This window comes from Mixophyes fleayi, chromosome 4 (genome assembly GCF_038048845.1).
Source record: "Mixophyes fleayi isolate aMixFle1 chromosome 4, aMixFle1.hap1, whole genome shotgun sequence".
NCBI classification, from domain to species: Eukaryota; Metazoa; Chordata; class Amphibia; order Anura; family Limnodynastidae; genus Mixophyes; species Mixophyes fleayi.
Window position 1 is genome coordinate 6,158,663 of NC_134405.1, and position 20,692 is coordinate 6,179,354.

Genomic DNA, 20,692 nt, shown 5'->3' on the forward strand with positions numbered 1-20,692 from the left:
AGAATCATTCTGGCTTTTACCTAATCCCTTTAGTCACACATGTCCCCCTCCAGCACCTTTAGTCACACATGTCCCCCCCCTCCAGCACTTTTAGTCACACATGTCCCCCCTCAGCACCTTTAGTCACACATGTCCCCCCCTCCAGCACCTTTAGTCACACATGTCCCCCCCTCCAGCACCTTTAGTCACACATGTCCCCCCCTCCAGCACCTTTAGTCACACATGTCCCCCCTCAGCACCTTTAGTCACACATGTCCCCCCCTCCAGCACCTTTAGTCACACATGTCCCCCTCCAGCACCTTCAGTCACACATGTCCCCCCCCTCAGCACCTTTAGTCACACATGTCCCGCCCCCCTCAGCACCTTTAGTCACACATGTCCCCCTCCAGCACCTTAAGTCACACATGTCCCCCCCCTCAGCATCTTTAGTCACACATGTCCCCCCCCTCCAGCACCTTTAGTCACACATGCCCCCCCAGCACCTTTAGTCACACATGTCCCCCCCAGCACCTTTAGTCACACATGTCCCCCCCAGCACCTTTAGTCACACATGTCCCCCCCAGCACCTTTGGTCACACATGTACCCCCCCCAGCACCTTTAGTCACACATATCCCCCCCCAGCACCTTTAGTCACACATGTCCCCCCCCTCCAGCACCTTTAGTCACACATGTCCCCCCCTCCAGCACCTTTAGTCACACATATCCCCCCCAGCACCTTTAGTCACACATGTCCCCCCCAGCACCTTTAGTCACACATGTCCCCCCCCTCCAGCACCTTTAGTCACACATGTCCCCCCCCCTCCAGCACCTTTAGTCACACATGCCCCCCCCCAGCACCTTTAGTCACACATGTCCCCCCCAGCACCTTTAGTCACACATGTCCCCCCCAGCACCTTTAGTCACACATGTCCCCCCCAGCACCTTTAGTCACACATGTCGTCCCCCCAGCACCTTGTCACACATGTCCCCTCTCCAGCACCTTTAGTCACACATGTCCCCTCTCCAGCACCTTTAGTCACACATGTCCCCCCCTCCACCACCTTTAGTCACACATGTCCCCCCTCCAGCACCTTTAGTCACACATGTCCCCCAAAGCACCTTTAGTCACACATGTCCCCCCCAGCACCTTTAGTCACACATGTCCCCCCCAGCACCTTTAGTCACACATGTCCCCCCCAGCACCTTTAGTCACATATGTCCCCCCTCCAGCACCTTTAGTCACACATGTCCCCCTCCAGCACCTTTAGTCACACATGTCCCCCCCCTCCAGCACCTTTAGTCACATGTCCCCCCCTCCTCCAGCACCTTTAGTCACATATGTCCCCCCTCCAGCACCTTTAGTCACACATGTCCCCCTCCAGCACCTTTAGTCACACATGTCCCCCCCCTCCAGCACCTTTAGTCACACATGTCCCCCCCAGCACCTTTAGTCACACATGTCCCCCCCAGCACCTTTAGTCACACATGTCCCCCCTCCAGCACCTTTAGTCACACATGTCCCCCCCCAGCACCTTTAGTCACACATGTCCCCCCCAGCACCTTTAGTCACACATGTCCCCCCTCCAGCACCTTTAGTCACACATGTCCCCCTCCAGCACCTTTAGTCACACGTCCCCCCCTCCTCCAGCACCTTTAGTCACACATGTCCCCCCTCCAGCACCTTTAGTCACACATGTCCCCCTCCAGCACCTTTAGTCACACATGTCCCCCTCCAGCACCTTTAGTCACACATGTCCCCCCCCTCCAGCACCTTTAGTCACACATGTCCTCCCCCTCCAGCACTTTTAGTCACACATGTACCCCCCTCCAGCACCTTTAGTCACACATGTCCCCCCCTCCAGCACCTTTAGTCACACATGTCCCCCCCCCTCCAGCACCTTTAGTCACACATGTCCCCCCCATCCCTCCTTCTTACCTTGGCTCCTGCACTGGGCACCATGTGACCGCTGCAGTCACATGAGCTGGTGATATCTAGTAATGACCTGACAGGGCCGGGAGGGGGCAGTACAGGGACCTCTGCGGAATATACTGGTACAATATATGACTGTATCCGTAACAAAGCATTTCTCACTCATTGCAGCTTTATAACCTGTTATTACTTTCTATGTATTTATTGTTCCTGACAGTAATTGTCCTGTATAATAATATTTCTTCTCTCCTCTGATGATGGAGGATCTCCAGGTACAGACACTGCCCGTCCTTCTACATAGATCTATACTGTGCTCCCGGCCTGAGCTCCGGGGGTGACGTCATGGTCACGTGTCATTACACAGAGAGATCTAGTGATAGAATCACTGTATTGTCCTCAGGGCGGGACAGCGGCGGCCATTTTCCCGTAGTCTCCAAGTCACACTATTGGTCTCCGCCCCTGGCAACTGTTTACACTGCAGAGGGGGCGTGGTCACAGGATCTCTCAGACGCCATCTTACCTGGAAGCTACATCCGGGCCCTGTACAAGGCTGAGGTAATATCTCCCTATAATAATATATCAGACAGCGGGAATTACCCCCATAGAGTTACCCCATGTTTATGTGCAGCCTCCCGGCGATCAGGACTTCATACATGCGGCTGAGCTCTCACATCAGCTGCTACATAATCCTCATTGTGCTCCTGCTGCAGTCAGCAGAAGGCTGTTAGTAATAGCAGAGCTGGTTATTATAATGGCAGAGCTGTGAGAGACTTAATACCCAGACCAGCTACACCCCATACACCACAGAGGTGTTCACACACCATGACTAGCCCCCATCCCCTCCTTCTACCCCATTACCCCACATCCCCCCCTACTATCACCTCCTACCCAACCACCCCCTCACCAAGTGTCACTAACACATAGCTTGTCTAGTGCTGGAGACTAGCCCCCATCCCCTCCTTCTACCTCCATTACACCACATCCCCCTACTATCACCTCCTACCCAACCACCCCTCACCAAGTGTCACTAACACATAGCTTGTCTAGTGCTGGAGACTAGCCCCCATCCCCCTCCTTCTACCCCTATTACCCCACATCCCCCTACTATCACCTCCTACCCAACCACCCCTCACCAAGTGTCACTAACACATAGCTTGTCTAGTGCTGGAGACTAGCCCCCATCCCCTCCTTCTACCTCCATTACACCACATCCCCCTACTATCACCTCCTACCCAACCACCCCTCACCAAGTGTCACTAACACATAGCTTGTCTAGTGCTGGAGACTAGCCCCCATCCCCCTCCTTCTACCCCTATTACCCCACATCCCCCTACTATCACCTCCTACCCAACCACCCCTCACCAAGTGTCACTAACACATAGCTTGTCTAGTGCTGGAGACTAGCCCCCATCCCCTCCTTCTACCTCCATTACACCACATCCCCCTACTATCACCTCCTACCCAACCACCCCTCACCAAGTGTCACTAACACATAGCTTGTCTAGTGCTGGAGACTAGCCCCCATCCCCTCCTTCTACCTCCATTACCTCACATCCCCCTACTATCACCTCCTACCTAACCACCCCTCACCAAGTGTCACTAACACATAGCTTGTCTAGTGCTGGAGACTAGCCCCCATCCCCTCCTTCTACCCCCATTACCTCACATCCCCCTACTATCACCTCCTACCCAACCACCCCCTCACCAAGTGTCACTAACACATAGCTTGTCTAGTGCTGGAGACTAGCCCCCATCCCCTCCTTCTACCCCATTACCTCACATCCCCCCTACTATCATCTCCTACCCAACCACCCCTCACCAAGTGTCACTAACACATAGCTTGTCTAGTGCTGGAGACTAGCCCCCATCCCCCTCCTTCTACCCCCATTACCTCACATCCCCCTACTATCACCTCCTACCCAACCACCCCTCACCAAGTGTCACTAACACATAGCTTGTCTAGTGCTGGAGACTAGCCCCCATCCCCCTCCTTCTACCCCATTGCCTCACATCCCCCTACTATCACCTCCTACCCAACCACCCCTCACCAAGTGTCACTAACACATAGCTTGTCTAGTGCTGGAGACTAGCCCCCATCCCCCTCCTTCTACCCCCCATTACCCTACATCCCTCTACTATCACCTCCTACCCAACCACCCCTCACCAAGTGTCACTAACACATAGCTTGTCTAGTGCTGGAGACTAGCCCCCATCCCCTCCTTCTACCTCCATTACACCACATCCCCCTACTATCACCTCCTACCCAACCACCCCCTCACCAAGTGTCACTAACACATAGCTTGTCTAGTGCTGGAGACTAGCCCCCATCCCCTCCTTCTACCCCATTACCCCACATCCCCTCTACTATCACCTCCTACCCAACCACCCCTCACCAAGTGTCACTAACACATAGCTTGTCTAGTGCTGGAGACTAGCCCCCATCCCCTCCTTCTACCCCCATTACCCCACATCCCCTAACTATCACCTCCTACCCAACCACCCCTCACCAAGTGTCACTAACACATAGCATGTCTAGTGCTGGAGACTAGGCCCCATCCCCCTCCTTCTACCCCCATTACCTCACATCCCCCTACTATCACCTCTTACCCAACCACCTCCTCACCAAGTGTCACTAACACATAGCTTGTCTAGTGCTGGAGACTAGTCCCCATCCCCCTCCTTCTACCCCCATTACCTCACATCCCCCCTACTATCACCTCCTACCCAACCACCCCTCACCAAGTGTCACTAACACATAGCTTGTCTAGTGCTGGAGACTAGCCCCCATCCCCTCCTTCTACCCCCATTACCTCACATCCCCCTACTATCACCTCCTACCCAACAACCCCCTCACCAAGTGGCAGTAACACATAGCTTGTCTAGTGCTGGAGACTAGCCCCCACCCCCCTCCTTCTACCCCCTATTACCCCACATCCCCCCCTACTATCACCTACCCAACCACCCCCTCACCAAGTACCACTAACACATAGCTTGTCTAGTGCTGGAGACTAGCCCCCATCCCCCTCCTTCTACCCCCCATTACCCCACATCCCCCTACTATACTATCACCTCCTACGCAACCACCCCTCACCAAGTACCACAAACACAAAGCTTGTCTAGTGCTGGAGACTAGCCCCCATCTCCCTCCTTCTACCCCCCATTACCCCACATCCCCCTACTATCACCTCCTACCCAACCACCCCTCACCAAGTGTCACTAACACATAGCTTGTCTAGTGCTGGAGACTAGCCCCCATCCCCTCCTTCTACCCCACATCCCCCCTACTATCACCTCCTACCCAACCACCCCTCACCAAGTACCACTAACACATAGCTTGTCTAGTGCTGGAGACTAACCCCCATCCCCTCCTTCTACCCCCATTACCCCACATCCCCCTACTATCACCTCCTACCCAACCACCCCCTCACCAAGTGTCACTAACACATAGCTTGTCTAGTGCTGGAGGCTAGCCCCCATCCCCTCTTTCTACCCCCATTACCTCACATCCCCCTACTATCACCTCCTACCCAACCACCCCTCACCAAGTGTCACTAACACATAGCTTGTCTAGTGCTGGAGACTAGGCCCCATCCCCCTCCTTCTACCCCCATTACCTCACATCCCCCCTACTATCACCTCCTACCCAACCACCCCTCACCAAGTGTCACTAACACATAGCTTGTCTAGTGCTGGAGACTAGCCCCCATCCCCCCCCTTCTACCCCCATTACCTCACATCCCCCTACTATCACCTCTTACCCAACCACCTCCTCACCAAGTGTCACTAACACATAGCTTGTCTAGTGCTGGAGACTAGTCCCCATCCCCCTCCTTCTACCCCCATTACCTCACACCCCCCCTACTATCACCTCCTACCCAACCACCCCTCACCAAGTACCACTAACACATAGCTTGTCTAGTGCTGGAGACTAGTCCCCATCCCCCTCCTTCTACCCCCATTACCTCACATCCCCCCTACTATCACCTCCTACCCAACCACCCCTCACCAAGTGTCACTAACACATAGCTTGTCTAGTGCTGGAGACTAGCCCCCATCCCCTCCTTCTACCCCCATTACCTCACATCCCCCTACTATCACCTCCTACCCTACAACCCCCTCACCAAGTGGCAGTAACACATAGCTTGTCTAGTGCTGGAGACTAGCCCCCATCCCCCTCCTTCTACCCCCTATTACCCCACATCCCCCCCCCTACTATCACCTACCCAACCACCCCCTCACCAAGTACCACTAACACATAGCTTGTCTAGTGCTGGAGACTAGCCCCCATCCCCTCCTTCTACCCCCATTACCCCACATCCCCCTACTATCACCTCCTACCCAACCACCCCCTCACCAAGTGTCACTAACACATAGCTTGTCTAGTGCTGGAGACTAGCCCCCATCCCCTCTTTCTACCCCCATTACCTCACATCCCCCTACTATCACCTCCTACCCAACCACCCCTCACCAAGTGTCACTAACACATAGCTTGTCTAGTGCTGGAGACTAGGCCCCATCCCCCTCCTTCTACCCCCATTACCTCACATCCCCCCTACTATCACCTCCTACCCAACCACCCCTCACCAAGTGTCACTAACACATAGCTTGTCTAGTGCTGGAGACTAGCCCCCATCCCCCCCCTTCTACCCCCATTACCTCACATCCCCCTACTATCACCTCTTACCCAACCACCTCCTCACCAAGTGTCACTAACACATAGCTTGTCTAGTGCTGGAGACTAGTCCCCATCCCCCTCCTTCTACCCCCATTACCTCACACCCCCCCCTACTATCACCTCCTACCCAACCACCCCTCAAAGTGTCACTAACACATAGCTTGTCTAGTGCTGGAGACTAGCCCCCATCCCCTCCTTCTACCCCCATTACCTCACATCCCCCTACTATCACCTCCTACCCAACAACCCCCTCACCAAGTGGCAGTAACACATAGCTTGTCTAGTGCTGGAGACTAGCCCCCATCCCCCTCCTTCTACCCCCTATTACCCCACATCCCCCCTACTATCACCTACCCAACCACCCCCTCACCAAGTACCACTAACACATAGCTTGTCTAGTGCTGGAGACTAGCCCCCATCCCCCTCCTTCTACCCCCCATTACCCCACATCCCCCTACTATACTATCACCTCCTACGCAACCACCCCTCACCAAGTACCACTAACACAAAGCTTGTCTAGTGCTGGAGACTAGCCCCCATCTCCCTCCTTCTACTCCCCATTACCCCACATCCCCCTACTATCACCTCCTACCCAACCACCCCTCACCAAGTGTCACTAACACATAGCTTGTCTAGTGCTGGAGACTAGTCCCATCCCCTCCTTCTACCCCACATCCCCCCTACTATCACCTCCTACCCAACCACCCCTCACCAAGTACCACTAACACATAGCTTGTCTAGTGCTGGAGACTAGCCCCCATCCCCCACCTTCTACCCCCCATTACCCCACATCCCCTCCTACTATCACCTACCCAACCACCCCTCACCAAGTGTCACTAACACATAGCTTGTCTAGTGCTGGAGAGGGCTATATTTACTAAACTTTAGGTTTCAAAAAGTGGAGATGTTGCCTATAGCAACCAATCAGATTCTAGCTGTCATTTTGTGGAATGTACTAAATAAATAACTGGAATCTGATTGGTTGCTATAGGCAACATCTCCACTTTTTCATTCTCGCACTTTAGTAAGTATACCACCTGGGGGTAAATGTATCAATATGCGGGTTCTTCAACACTCGCGTGTTCAGCCTCTTCCGCGATTAGATTTCAAGCGGCGCTGCATTGTAAAGGGTTAACTTCCCTTTACAATGCAGCGCCGCTTGAAATTTAATCGCGGAAGAGGCTGAACACGCGGGTGTCGAAGAACCTGCATATTGATACATTTACCCCCAGGAGTCCTTCCTACAGTCAAGCAAATAGACACTATTTGTTAGCATTATACTCTTTAGTATACACATATAACATATTTATCATCATCATCTCTTTATTTATATAGCGCCACTAATTCCGCAGCGCTGTACAGAGAACTCATTCACATCAGTGTAACCCACAACGTCTGTCTCCCTCCAGCTCTCACAGGCAGGGTCCTCTCATCCTCATGTCTGTCTCCCTCGTATGATCTTGTTGTTATGTCTTAATGTGAATCCTCCTCTACCTGATGTTATTAATCCTAGCTCGAGACCATCCATGGAAACGTTATTCTGCTTAATTGTATTCATGTCACTGTTATTATCTGTATCAGTCATAATACTTATTGTAGTCATGTCTGTCATTTATGTAAGATGACTGCCCGGCACTACGGAATCTGTGGCCCCTTATAAATAAACAACAATGATGATGATGATGAGCACTTGGATAGTATGATCTGTAAGTCATGAGCCAGTAGGTCCAGAACTGTCCCCCTAATCCTAGCAATGTAAGCAGCCGCTCCTACTCCTCATGTAGGATCTCCTACAGGGCTTTCACACCTCATATATTCTAATACATTCTGTTCTGTTTCACCCTGTCTGTCTGACCATTAGACTGAGGATGGTATGCAGAGGGTAAGTTCAGTGCCCCTATCTAATGCGGTGGTAGTCATATTTCTAACGCAAGAAATTCTGACACTTGTCATCATCTTTACCATTTATTTGTAGTGAGGAGCACAGTCCACCTGTTTAGACTGTAGGTATGGGCAGCCATATTCCTCAGAGGCGGGCTGAGGAAGAGGAGGTGCGGTTCCTCCCACTGTATTTCCCGGACTCTGCAGTTTTAGCGCTATTTTCTGCACTGTGTTACAGTGTCCCTGAGGGGGGAGAACAGTTAGATGTCTCTGGGTCATATCTGTGATATTCTGACTGTGTGATTGTGCTGTTCTATTACTTTACACTCTGCATCTAAGCCAGGCTGTTCTCCCTCTGTCTTCCCATTCTGATATACAGGGTGTAGTATATATAGTGGGCTTTATCCCTAGATTGAGAATGTTAGTGGGAAATTATATACTGTTAGAGATAGATAGATATATGTAGAGGGAGAGATCTATCTATTTATCGCTTTGTCTCTTTCTTTCTCTGTTTGTATGTATATATATATATATATATATATATATATATGTATATATGTATATATATATAAATGTATATGTATGTATATATGTATATATATATAAATGTATATGTATATATATATGTATATGTATATGTATATGTATATATATGTATATATATGTATGTGTATATATATATATATATATATATATATATATATATATATATATATATATATATATATATATATAATATTGCTCTACGGTGTGTCTCTCCTTTGTTGTCCCTTTCCATTTTCATAATGTCAGAAAGAGGGACTGGTTCTAAGTGAAAAGCTGTGTCTGTGATGTATTTCATCTGCTCCAGGCATCAGACTAAGATGGCTGGTGATCGGACAGACCCGGTGGGCCTATGCACACTTGTGAGTCTGTGGACCCAGGTCAACGTTCTTCTGAGGAGGTGTCGGACCTGGCGGAACCAGTGATTGCATTCAGTCTGGTACTGCCAGGGCTGAACTGGCTCCCTTGACAGACCATATTAAAGAGGCTGCTGAATTCCTGGGGGATACAGCCTTAGCTGTTGGGCAGGGGTTGTCTCGTACTTCCTCTCTGGCCATAGCAGATAGACGGACTCTTTGGCTAAAATCTTGGATGGCAGATGCTGAATCCAAGCGAGCGTTGGAAGATTTGCCAGTTCAGTTTTGTTTGGTCAAGCTCTGGATAATTTTATTGCCCAAGCCACGGGAGGGAAGAGTTCCTTTCTCCCGGCGGGCTCCCAAAAGGCTAAAGGCAAACGGAATTTTAGTTCCTTTCGCTATGTGGGGAATTCCAGAGGTGCTTCAGCCAGGGGCCATTCCTCGACACCTAGAGGAACTAGCCAGTGGGGCAGACAGGCATGGACAGGCCGGCACCCAAACAACCAGACAAGTTGTCTGCATGACTCATCTCCTTGTCAGACGGTGAGTGCAGTGGTGGGGGCTCATTTATTGGAGTTTCACGACTGGTGGGTCTGTTCCACTGCAGATGTATGGGCAAGAGGAGTAGTCTCCAGGGCATACATTCTGAATCTGGCGGGTCCATCTCCCAGACGTTTCCTCAACACTCCTCTCCCACAGGATCCAGTCAGATGGGAGGCTCTAAAATCAGCCATCCGGTCTTAGGTGATTTCAGGGGTGATGGTTCCAGTCTCACACCAAGAGAGGGGACTGGGCTATTACTCTCAACTTTTTTTGATTCAAAAACCAGATCAGTCCTTCAGACATGAAAACAAAGGGTATGAATGACCCTGCTCATTAGAGAGCTTACATTCTAAGTGGAAGATGGCACAGCTGAAACAAGAGGAGCAAATGTGGCTCAGAGTGGAGACCCATTCTGAAGTTGAAAGATTCTTACATTCATTTAAGGGTCCAGAGATTTCGAGTCTATACGTTCAGTTATAAATTCCATTGTAAAGGTCGAATTCCTGGCAGTCTTGGACATCAAGGATGCATATCTGCTTGTACGTATCTGACAAGGCCATGACAACCTGTTTCTGTTTGCAGTGGACCGTGAACAGTTCCAGTTCCGGGCTCTCCCCGTTGGACTGGCAACAGCTCCCCGGGTGTTCACAAATGTGATGGCCATCATGGCCGCCCAGTTGAGGTTACGGGGGATGGTGATCATTTCCTAACTGGACGATCTCTTCCTCAAAGCAGATTTGGCGGCTCGACTTAGCTCTCATCTGCAATTGACCAGACAATTCCTACAGGAGCACGGTTGGATTATCAATATAGAGAAAGCCAATGCGATTCCTACATAGTGGATGTTTTTTCTGGGCCTCATGTTCGACACCAAGGCTCAGGGGGTGGTTTTGCCTCTGGACAAAGTTCGGACACTTCAAGTCCAGGTAAAATCCTTGTTCTCTTGGAACCGTGTTTCAGTTCTGCAGTGCATTAAACTGATGGGTCGCATGGTGTCCTATTTTGAGGCGGTTCGGTTTGTTCAGTTCCGTTATCGAAAATTTCAACTGGAGATCCTGGCAAAATGGTCGAGATTGAATCCTCAATTGGAGGGGTAGTCCCTTTGCTTATCAGTGGCGGCGCGTCGTTCTCTATTGTGGTTAATATGGTCAGGAAATCTGAATCAGGAGTACAACTTGGTGTCGTGGGACTGGGCGGTGGTGACAACAGACGCCAGTCTCTCAGGCTGGGGGGCGGTGATTCTGCATCTTCACTTGCAGGGCACCTGGTCCCCAGAGGAAGCTTGTCTACCCATAAATTTATTAGAGCTGAGAGCCATTTTCAATGTGTTAGCTCAGGCCCAGAAGATCTTGCGGTTTCGGCCTGTCAAGATACCGTCAGACATCACCACTACGGTGGCTTATATCTGATAGCTTTCTGGTGTATGAAGTACGGAAGAGTGGCTGCCCACTCACTAAACAAACGGTCTCTTGATGGATAACGGCAACCATTTGTCATGCTTATGTCTCTGCTTGTGCGTCGGTTCCAGGGGGTCTTACTGACCATTCCACTAGGTCGGTTAGTGCTTTTTGACCTGGGTTTACTTCATGTCAGTGACAGGGTGGCGGTCATGGATGGCAATCATTCTTTCTTTTGCTTTATAGTATTACAAGTAGACTGTAATTTCTCTGGGATTTTGCTCTGTGGTCGGCTTTGCTCTCAGTTTTATGCACTATGTCTAGCACACTCACTGTCTCCTAAAGATTAGGACGTACATGAGAATGCCATGGAAGACTATGTCTGTATGGGGTCTGGGCCACCTCTAATCTGGATATTATTTCTCCTGGACCTGGTTTAGAACCCTCCTTATACTGTATGGATTGTTTCTATTTCTGTGTCAATAATAGCCTGTGAGTGACAGCTCATCCGTCTTATTTTCAAGGTCGTAGTAGCCAGTTATCCCAGGAATTTCAGGCCACGGTGAATGGGCTAGGGTTAGTTGGTATATGGTAAGGTGAATCCACGCAGCAAGTTTCCCTGCTGTAGTGTCATCAGTCTGTCTTGGCCTAGTGCTGGTAGTGGCTTTTTTGGTGGGACCCCATAGTGTTTGTCCCCCTGAAATGATCACTACCAGCCTAGTGTGTTTTTTCATTTGAACTCAATAGGAAGGTTCCCCATCAACACATATTTTGCACCAGGAGTGAAGCACCCGCAACAGACAGGATTATCTGCTGGTGTTTCCACCTCTACATGTTGCAAAAATTAAATGAAACGCCCTTAGTGTACTTGTCCTATGTCTGACCTGCCCCTTTCCTCCCCCTCTGTAAGTGTACAGGGCAGTAAGAGTACGATGCATCTACCTCTACATAGGACTTACACTTATGTATTTGTCGTGTCCATGCGCAGTACGGAAATGTGTAATTTCCGCCCAAATTTCCGCACAGCCAACTGTACACAAGACCCTCAGTGTTTCATATTTAATAGGTTACATGTGTACTCTGTGATGTTTATTATAATTATTATATTTATTCCTAGACCATTGATCTGTGAGGAACCAGAGAATATTTTACTAGAAGTCATCTGAAGGTGAAACCCGTTCTGTGTAAATCACTGATTCCCTGAGGATGGACAAGGACAAGAGTGAGAGGATATTAAATCTCACCCTGGAGATCATCTACCTGCTGACTGGAGAGGTGAGGGATTCTGGGAATGTCACAGTGATATCATTCTTACTGCTATAAATAAAACAGGGACATGACTGGAGAGGTGAGGGATTCTGGGAATGTCACAGTGACATCATTCTTACTGCTATAAATAAAACAGGGACATGACTGGAGAGGTGAGGGATTCTGGGAATGTCACAGTGACATCATTCTTACTGCTATAAATAAAACAGGGACATGACCGGAGAGGTGAGGGATTCTGGGAATGTCACAGTGACATCATTCTTACTGCTATAAAGAAAACAGGGACATGACTGGAGAGGTGAGGGATTCTGGGAATGTCACAGTGACATCATTCTTACTGCTATAAATAAAACAGGGACATGACTGGAGCAGTGAGGGATTCTGGGAATGTCACAGGGACATCATTCTTACTGCTATAAATAAAACAGGGACATGACTGGAGAGGTGAGGGATTCTGGGAATATCACAGTGACATCATTCTTACTGCTATAAATCACCATCATCATCACCATCTATTTATATAGCGCCACTAATTCCGCAGCGCTGTAAAGAGAACTCACTCACATCAGTCCCTGCCCCATTGGAGCTTACATTCTAAATTCCCTAACATACACACAGAGACAGACAGACAGACAGAGCGATTAGGGTCAATTTCAATAGCAGTCAATTACTAGTTTGTTTTCGGAGTCTGGGAGGAAATCAGAGCACCCGGAGGAAACCCACGCAAACACGGGGAGAACATACAAACGCCACACAGATAAGGCCATGGCCGGGAATTGAACTCATGACCCCAGTGTAAATCCAGCAGTAATTTGTTTATAGCAGATGATACATCCGTGGGGGGCGGCTGTAGATAGAGGACTCTGAACGGTGGGACCACTGAATGTGGTCGGAGCTACAGGAGGTGTAAATGCTGTATACACTCTACTTACCTGTATATAGGAAACAGTTACATTTAGACCATTAGATCAATATTGTATATGTTACACAATTAACCCCTAAATAAAATTCCACATACGCGGAACTTCATTTAACTTATTATTGATGTCTCTCTCCATACACAGGATTACACAGCAGTGATAAAGAGACCTGGTGAGTGTGTGACACCCAGGAGCCGCCCCTGTGTGTCAGGAGGATTGAGCAGGACCCAGAACCCCATCACGGTGCCTGAACCTCACTCACTGATACATGGGAGAAACATTGACCAGAATATCCTGGAACTGACCAACAAGATCATTCAGCTGCTGACTGGAGAGGTGACTGCTGGGAATGGGACATTATACAGTAACATTAGGGGATGTAACCAAATATTCATGTACTGCACTGGGTGAATACAGTATCCATTAAATTACTGCATTTAAACCAGATGTATTTATAAACTTGGATGTCAGAGTTCTTAAGGGAAGGTGCAGCTCAAAAAAGAAAGAAGGAAAATGATTGACTAATACACAGATCCTGTTTAAAGTTGAGACATCCTAATGTAGGGATCTTGTGAAAAGCTGCTATTGCCTTATCAGTATTAAGATAAATGTTACCGTGACAACTTTAATTAGCCAGCATAGGTGATTATGTAGCTGCAATAAGAGGAGGTATCGTGCAAGTACCATCTGTACATTATCTATATATGCAGCGATTTATAGTTTCATATCACTCTCATAATTAGTGATCTGTATAATCACAGTTATAACTAAGGACAACTACCCGCTTAGAGCTATTATACTTTTATAGTACGGTACACTGTGATCCTATGATAGTTTTATCCCCCGATTAGTTAGTTATAATGGAGTGAGGTTCAGGGGAGGGGCTTATTACCTAGACTCCGTTGATATGAGTAATATACTAAACATTCATCAATATGATCCAATGATTCATATTATCAGTTCATAGCCCCGTTTAGACTTGCCTTGTAATAATAAATAGAATATTGAGTTTAGGAGTACAGATTAATACAATCCACTGGATACTATATACTGAATCCTGCAGTGGTATGGTATAGCAAATGTTGCTATTTTTAACAGATTGGTTTCAAATGGGTTTAATTATTAATTTCATTTTAATATTTTGGTAATAAAAATGGTTTTAAATTTAGGAGGACATATTATTCCTTATTTAGTAACAGATTTTAATGCATATTAATAAAAGTCATTTATTAATTTATTACAATCCATTGAATGCCCTCTGTACAGATTTTAGTTCTTTCTTTTTTGTGTGACTAAACATTAGGGGGGGTGTCTGGGTGATGACTGTGTCATTGTATATGTCAGGTTCCTATAAAGTGTCAGGATGAGTGGGAGAAATTAGAAGGACCCAATGGTCTGTACGAGGATGTGATGATGGAGAATCACCGGCCCCTCACATCACAGGGTAAGAGCAGACTTTCATTTATTGTAAAAGAAGGGAGCAGTTTTGAGGGCCACCTAGATACACATCATCTGATAATCATATATAAGCAATGTACTCAGTCACTGTGTGTTCCCTACAGATGGATCCAGTAACAGAAAAACCCCAGAGAGAGATCTCTGTCCTCTTTATTCACAGGATTGTACACAGGAAAATCCCAGGATCCCACAGGAGTATCAGGTAGATTTTAGGGTCTCACCAAATCCCAAAATTATTTTTAATTATACATTCTGTAAAATAGCTGTATGGATCTAACACAGATATTCTTCTGTTTTATATCATTTTATGATATTTCTATTTTGTGGGTTATTTAGGATGTAGTCCTGACTGATATTAAAGTAGAAATTACAGATGGAGAGGAAGAGACGTATGTGAGGGGTGATCAGCAGTGTAAGGAGGAGGAAATCACTACAGATATCAGCACAGGTGAGTAATAAACACTTATTACAGAAAAGAGTCAGTGTTTCAGGTTGAATGAGGTTCTTTCGGTTTCAAAGAGTTAATGACTCATGAATGCAAGATTTATTGTGATGTTTACCTTTATTTTTATGACAAATATAGCATAAAAGAAAAAGTAAATCAAATACTTAGCTTCCAATATGTTCAAGTAACAGTCAATTTCCAGGACCCCTCTTTCACATGAAATCTGGAAAAACAATAGGCACCTTTCTTCATCAAGGTCCAGTCATAAGACAAGGGTCTCTCTGGCTACATTCCAGTGTTATACTCAGAGAACAAAGGGTCTTGGAATCAACTTACAAACAAGGGTATGAATATATTTTCAGACTTGCTGTTGGTACATTACTGATAAGAAAGAATATATTCTCGCTCATCTGCAGAAGCATCTGAGACACCGCCCTGGTATATGTGGAGATGTCTCGGCCCAGCCTTTGATCAGAGAAGCATTTTACATTACACACAGAAAAGTATGAATACAACAAAAATAGAGCTGAATGGCCATTTTGATAGACCTGTCACAGTCACATACTCAGCTTATTTAGTAAATATATCAGTCATATATTATCCACCCTCATCTGTCAGTAAAAACTAATGAGAATAACGTATCTGCCCAATGGGACTGTCCGGAGCTATGAGCCCCTATTATACTCCTGTTCTCCTCCTCCCATCATATCATTGTGTGTTACCAGCCCAGAGATCTGACAAGTCTCCTCCTCACATCATATCATTGTGTGCTACCAGCCCAGAGATCTGACCAGTCTCCTCCTCACATCATATCATTGTGTGCTACCAGCATAGAGATCTGACCAGTCTCCTCCTCACATCATATCATTGTGTGCTACCAGCCCAGAGATCTGACCAGTCTCCTCCTCACATCATATCATTGTGTGCTACCAGCATAGAGATCTGACCAGTCTCCTCCTCACATCATATCATTGTGTGCTACCAGCATAGAGATCTGACCAGCCTCCTCCTCACATCATATCATTGTGTGCTACCAGCCCAAAGATCTGACAAGTCTCCTCCTCACATCATATCATTGTGTGCTACCAGCCCAGAGATCTGACCAGTCTCCTCCTCATATCATATCATTGTGTGCTACCAGCCCAGATATCTGACCAGTCTCCTCCTCACATCATATCATTGTGTGCTACCAGCACAGAGATCTGACCAGTCTCCTCCTCATATCATATCATTGTGTGCTACCAGCCCAGAGATCTGACCAGTCTCCTCCTATCATATCATTGTGTGCTACCAGCCCAGATATCTGACCAGTCTCCTCCTCACATCATATCATTGTGTGCTACCAGCCCAGAGATCTGACCAGTCTCCTCCTCACATCATATCATTGTATGCTACCAGCCCAGAGATCTGACCAGTCTCCTCCTCTCATCATATCATTGTGTGCTACCAGCCCAGAGATCCGACCAGTCTCCTCCTCTCATCATATCATTGTGTGCTACCAGCCTACAGATCCGACCAGGCTCCTCCTCACATCATATCATTGTGTGCTACCAGCCCAGAGATCTGACCAGTCTCCTCCTCACATCATATCATTGTGTGCTACCAGCCCAGAGATCTGACCAGTCTCCTCCTCACATCATATCATTGTGCGCTACCAGCCCAGAGATCTGACCAGTCTCCTCCTCACATCATATCATTGTGTGCTCTCTAAACACAGAGAGGTGCAAGGAGGAGATCCGTCTTAGTCAGAATACAAGCTGAGACGTATGCTTGGATAATAGTGCTGTTTGCACTGATTAGATGGAATTGTGTCCAACTCTAAATCAGGCCCTATATGTTTTATAATTAAATAACATAATTTATTGGCACCATCATATAAAATTTCTTATTATAAAAATACCAGTTGCTGTTTGGTGCACCAAATAAAGTAACAATCAAACCACACACAACGGCTAAGTAAATGCAGAACTTGTTTGTGGTTATTACAGTGTGTAAAGTCTGCATTTTGGCTGGAGTTGATGAATCACTGTGGCTGGGTCTATGCATTGTCCTTGGTAATGCAGTTTTCTAATTATCATGAAGTGCTTGTAGTTTAAAATTAGACACCTGAACATTTCTACTTACTCATACACGGTGGCTAAGTGGTTAGCACTTCTGCCTCACAGCGCTGGGGTCATGAGTTCAATTCCTTACCATGGCCTTATATGTGTGGAGTTTGTATGTTCTCCCCGTGTTTGCCTGGGATTCCTCCTGGTGCTCCGGTTTTCTCCCACACTCCAAAAACATACTAGTAGGTTAATTGGCTGCTATCAAAAATTGACCGTAGTTTCTCTCTCTCTCTGTGTATGTTAGTGAATTTAGACTGTAAGCTCCAATGTGGCATGGACTGATGTGAATGAGTTTTCTGTACAGCACTGCAGAATCAGTGGCGCTATATAAATGTGATGATGATGATAGTATGAAAATGTTGGGCATTTTAATCTGTAAATTTAAAATTAGATAGTTTCCTTACATGTATTCTGTTTTCAGCAGGTGGATGCAAACACAGGAATATCTCGGCAGGAAAATTCATTGTTTCAACAGATTGTGAAATAGAAGATAACAACATCACACAAGATTCTCCGGGAGGAAACCCCATTGCCCTAAATATATATCCAATACTTCACAGAACAGATAAATCATCTGATCCCTCTGATCATGATGAATGTTTTTCTGATAACAAAATCTTTACAGTTACATTATCTCTTCATAAAAAGCAGATCATGCACAGACGTAAGAAACCATTTCCATGTTCTGAATGTGGGAAATATTTTACACGAAAATCAAATCTTTTTGAACATCATAGAACTCACACAGGTGAGAAACCATATTCTTGCTCTGAGTGTGGGAAATATTTTGCAGGTAAAACATCTCTTGTTCAACATCAAAAAATTCACACAGGTGAGAAGCCAGTGCCATGTACTGAGTGTGATAAATGGTTTATAAACAAATCAAAACTTAATAGACATCAGAGAACTCACACAGGTGAGAAACCATTTCCTTGCTCTGAGTGTGGGAAATATTTTGCAGGTAAATCATCTCTTGTTGAACATCAGAAAACTCACACAGGTGATAAGCCACTGCCATGTACTGAGTGTGAAAAATGGTTTTTAAACAAATCAAAACTTATTAGACATCAGAGAACTCACACAGGTGAGAAACCATTTCCATGTTCTGAGTGTGGGAAATGTTTTGCAGGTAAATCATCTCTTATTGAACATCAGAGAACTCACACAGGTGAGAAACCATTTCCATGTTCTGAGTGTGGGAAATGTTTTGCACAGAAAGCAGAAATGATTAGACATCAGAGAACTCACACAGGTGAAAAACCATTTTCATGTTCTGAGTGTGGGAAATGTTTTACACGAAAATCAAATCTTTTTGAACATCAGAGAACTCACACAGGTGAAAAACCATTTTCATGTTCTGAGTGTGGGAAATGTTTTACACAGAAATCAAGACTTATTAAACATCAGAAAATTCACACATGACAAAAGCAATTGGATATGAAACAGGGTTGCTGCGATACTTCAAATATTGTAAAATCAGTTGATTAAAATAGATGATATAGCAGTACATAGCTTGGCACTCAAAACAGTCCAAACATTTAATGACCCAGGTGCTCACCTCAAGCCAAATGCAAATCATGCTGAATAAAAAAGGCGGCACTCAAGGATTTGAGCCAGAGATAAAATGTCAAAAATGTATTTTAGTCCATAATGTACAATGTTTCAGTTAATACAAAACTTTCATCAGTGATAGCATACTCAATATTGAATTTAATAAGGTAATATATAGACGTGTGTTACTCATCCAGGTGCAAGAGTTTAGCGTGAATAACCGTCATTTCGCGTTAGCAGTTAGCGTGCTGGTGAAATCTGGAAACTAAACTATGACAACCAGTGAAACCCAATAAGGAATAGAGGAAAGGACATGTGATTAATCTCTGGAAGAGTCCCGTGCGTGTTAAGGAGTCAGCGATCAAGACGCTGTGAGATAGAGAAAGTGTGCGTATAAGTAATCCCTTTATTCGCAGCTTGTAGCAATGTCAAGATAAAGAAATGTGTTCAAATAAGTGAATAAAGAAATTAGAGTTTGCACTGCTTAAAGGTTGTGGATACACAAATAAATTGATAAGATTATCTAATACTTATTGTCAGCGTTGTACCTAAGGGATACAACACCCTCTGGCTCTCTTCTGATGTGTGGGTATCGATCGATAGAGAAAATAAATACTCAGTCTTGTAAGGGCTGAATACTGATTCTCTTCTGACCGCCCTAGTCAGATATTGCTTTATTTATACAACATTTTATGCTTACATGTACATTTCATGAAATTAATTGACAGCTGAAAAAGATAATATGTCCATAAATATTTTTGACAATTAATTAAAACATTCTTGCTTTAATGGTGTCCTTGAGCATCTTTATCTTCTTTGTAGCTTTCTGGTATACATAACATTTGTTTTTTAGACACTTCAAGGTCTCCACATACGCACATCCTTTCCTCTTAGTTCAGCCAGCTCACTAGTTTCTCAGGGACAAAAGCAGAAAAACATCTTATATCAGTATTTTAATTCAAGTCAGTTTTATTCATATCAACTTGTGTTATATATATTAAAAAGCTTGATCAAACATATTTATTTTCTTATAATCAGTACATTGATTCATACTGCACATTGCTCTCACATAACCCCTCTTTTTATCATACTTTTTAATATAACCTGCCTGTCTTTTTATGTCTGTGGATTACACCTGCACTTTGCCTACTTCAATGAATGGAATCCCTTCTGGACCCTAGACGCTGGTAAAGATACATTCAGTCAAAGTCTTATAATCCACATACATTCATCTTATTAAGGTATGACAAAAGGAGGCATCCGGGGGGTGGGAGCTTGTAATATAAATCAGGGGTAGATTAGGTATAAAGATATGCAGTGCGCTCGGCAAGTGTCTTACTCACTTATTTCACAAAAAGGGGGATCACCTTTTGTGCTGCATAGTTTGAATAGGAAGGTGAGGGTAAGGTATCAATATAGCTGAAAAGGTCTGGGGGCGCAAAACATTTTATAAGCAATAAAACAGTTCCATAAACTAAGCAGCGTAATAATTATGCAAAGTATCAGCACTGGATGTATCAGTACATTTAACATTGCAGATACTGTGGGGGATGCCCCTGTGAATACATCCCACCAATGCTTTTCCAAATCCTCCTTCAATTTGGTAGCCATACCTTTTAGTTCATTTCCTTCAATA

General features: G+C 46.0%; 1 protein-coding gene across 2 annotated transcripts; it reads left to right on the forward strand.

Annotated features, from left to right (window-relative positions):
• Positions 1–2,404: 2,404 nt before the first annotated feature.
• Positions 2,405–19,818, forward strand: LOC142150995 (uncharacterized). 2 transcript variants are annotated; one of them, XM_075206242.1, is made up of 7 exons: positions 2,405–2,465; positions 12,423–12,580; positions 13,639–13,830; positions 14,839–14,938; positions 15,057–15,154; positions 15,289–15,400; positions 17,930–19,818. In XM_075206242.1, the coding sequence occupies exons 2-7, from the start codon at positions 12,512–12,514 to the stop codon at positions 18,925–18,927; spliced, it is 1,569 nt and encodes a 522-aa protein (XP_075062343.1). In that variant the 5' UTR covers positions 2,405–2,465; positions 12,423–12,511; the 3' UTR covers positions 18,928–19,818. The 2 variants fall into 2 exon arrangements, with proteins under 2 accessions (XP_075062343.1, XP_075062342.1); XM_075206241.1 differs by having other exon boundaries at positions 17,927–19,817.
• The last annotated feature ends 874 nt before the right edge of the window (positions 19,819–20,692 follow it).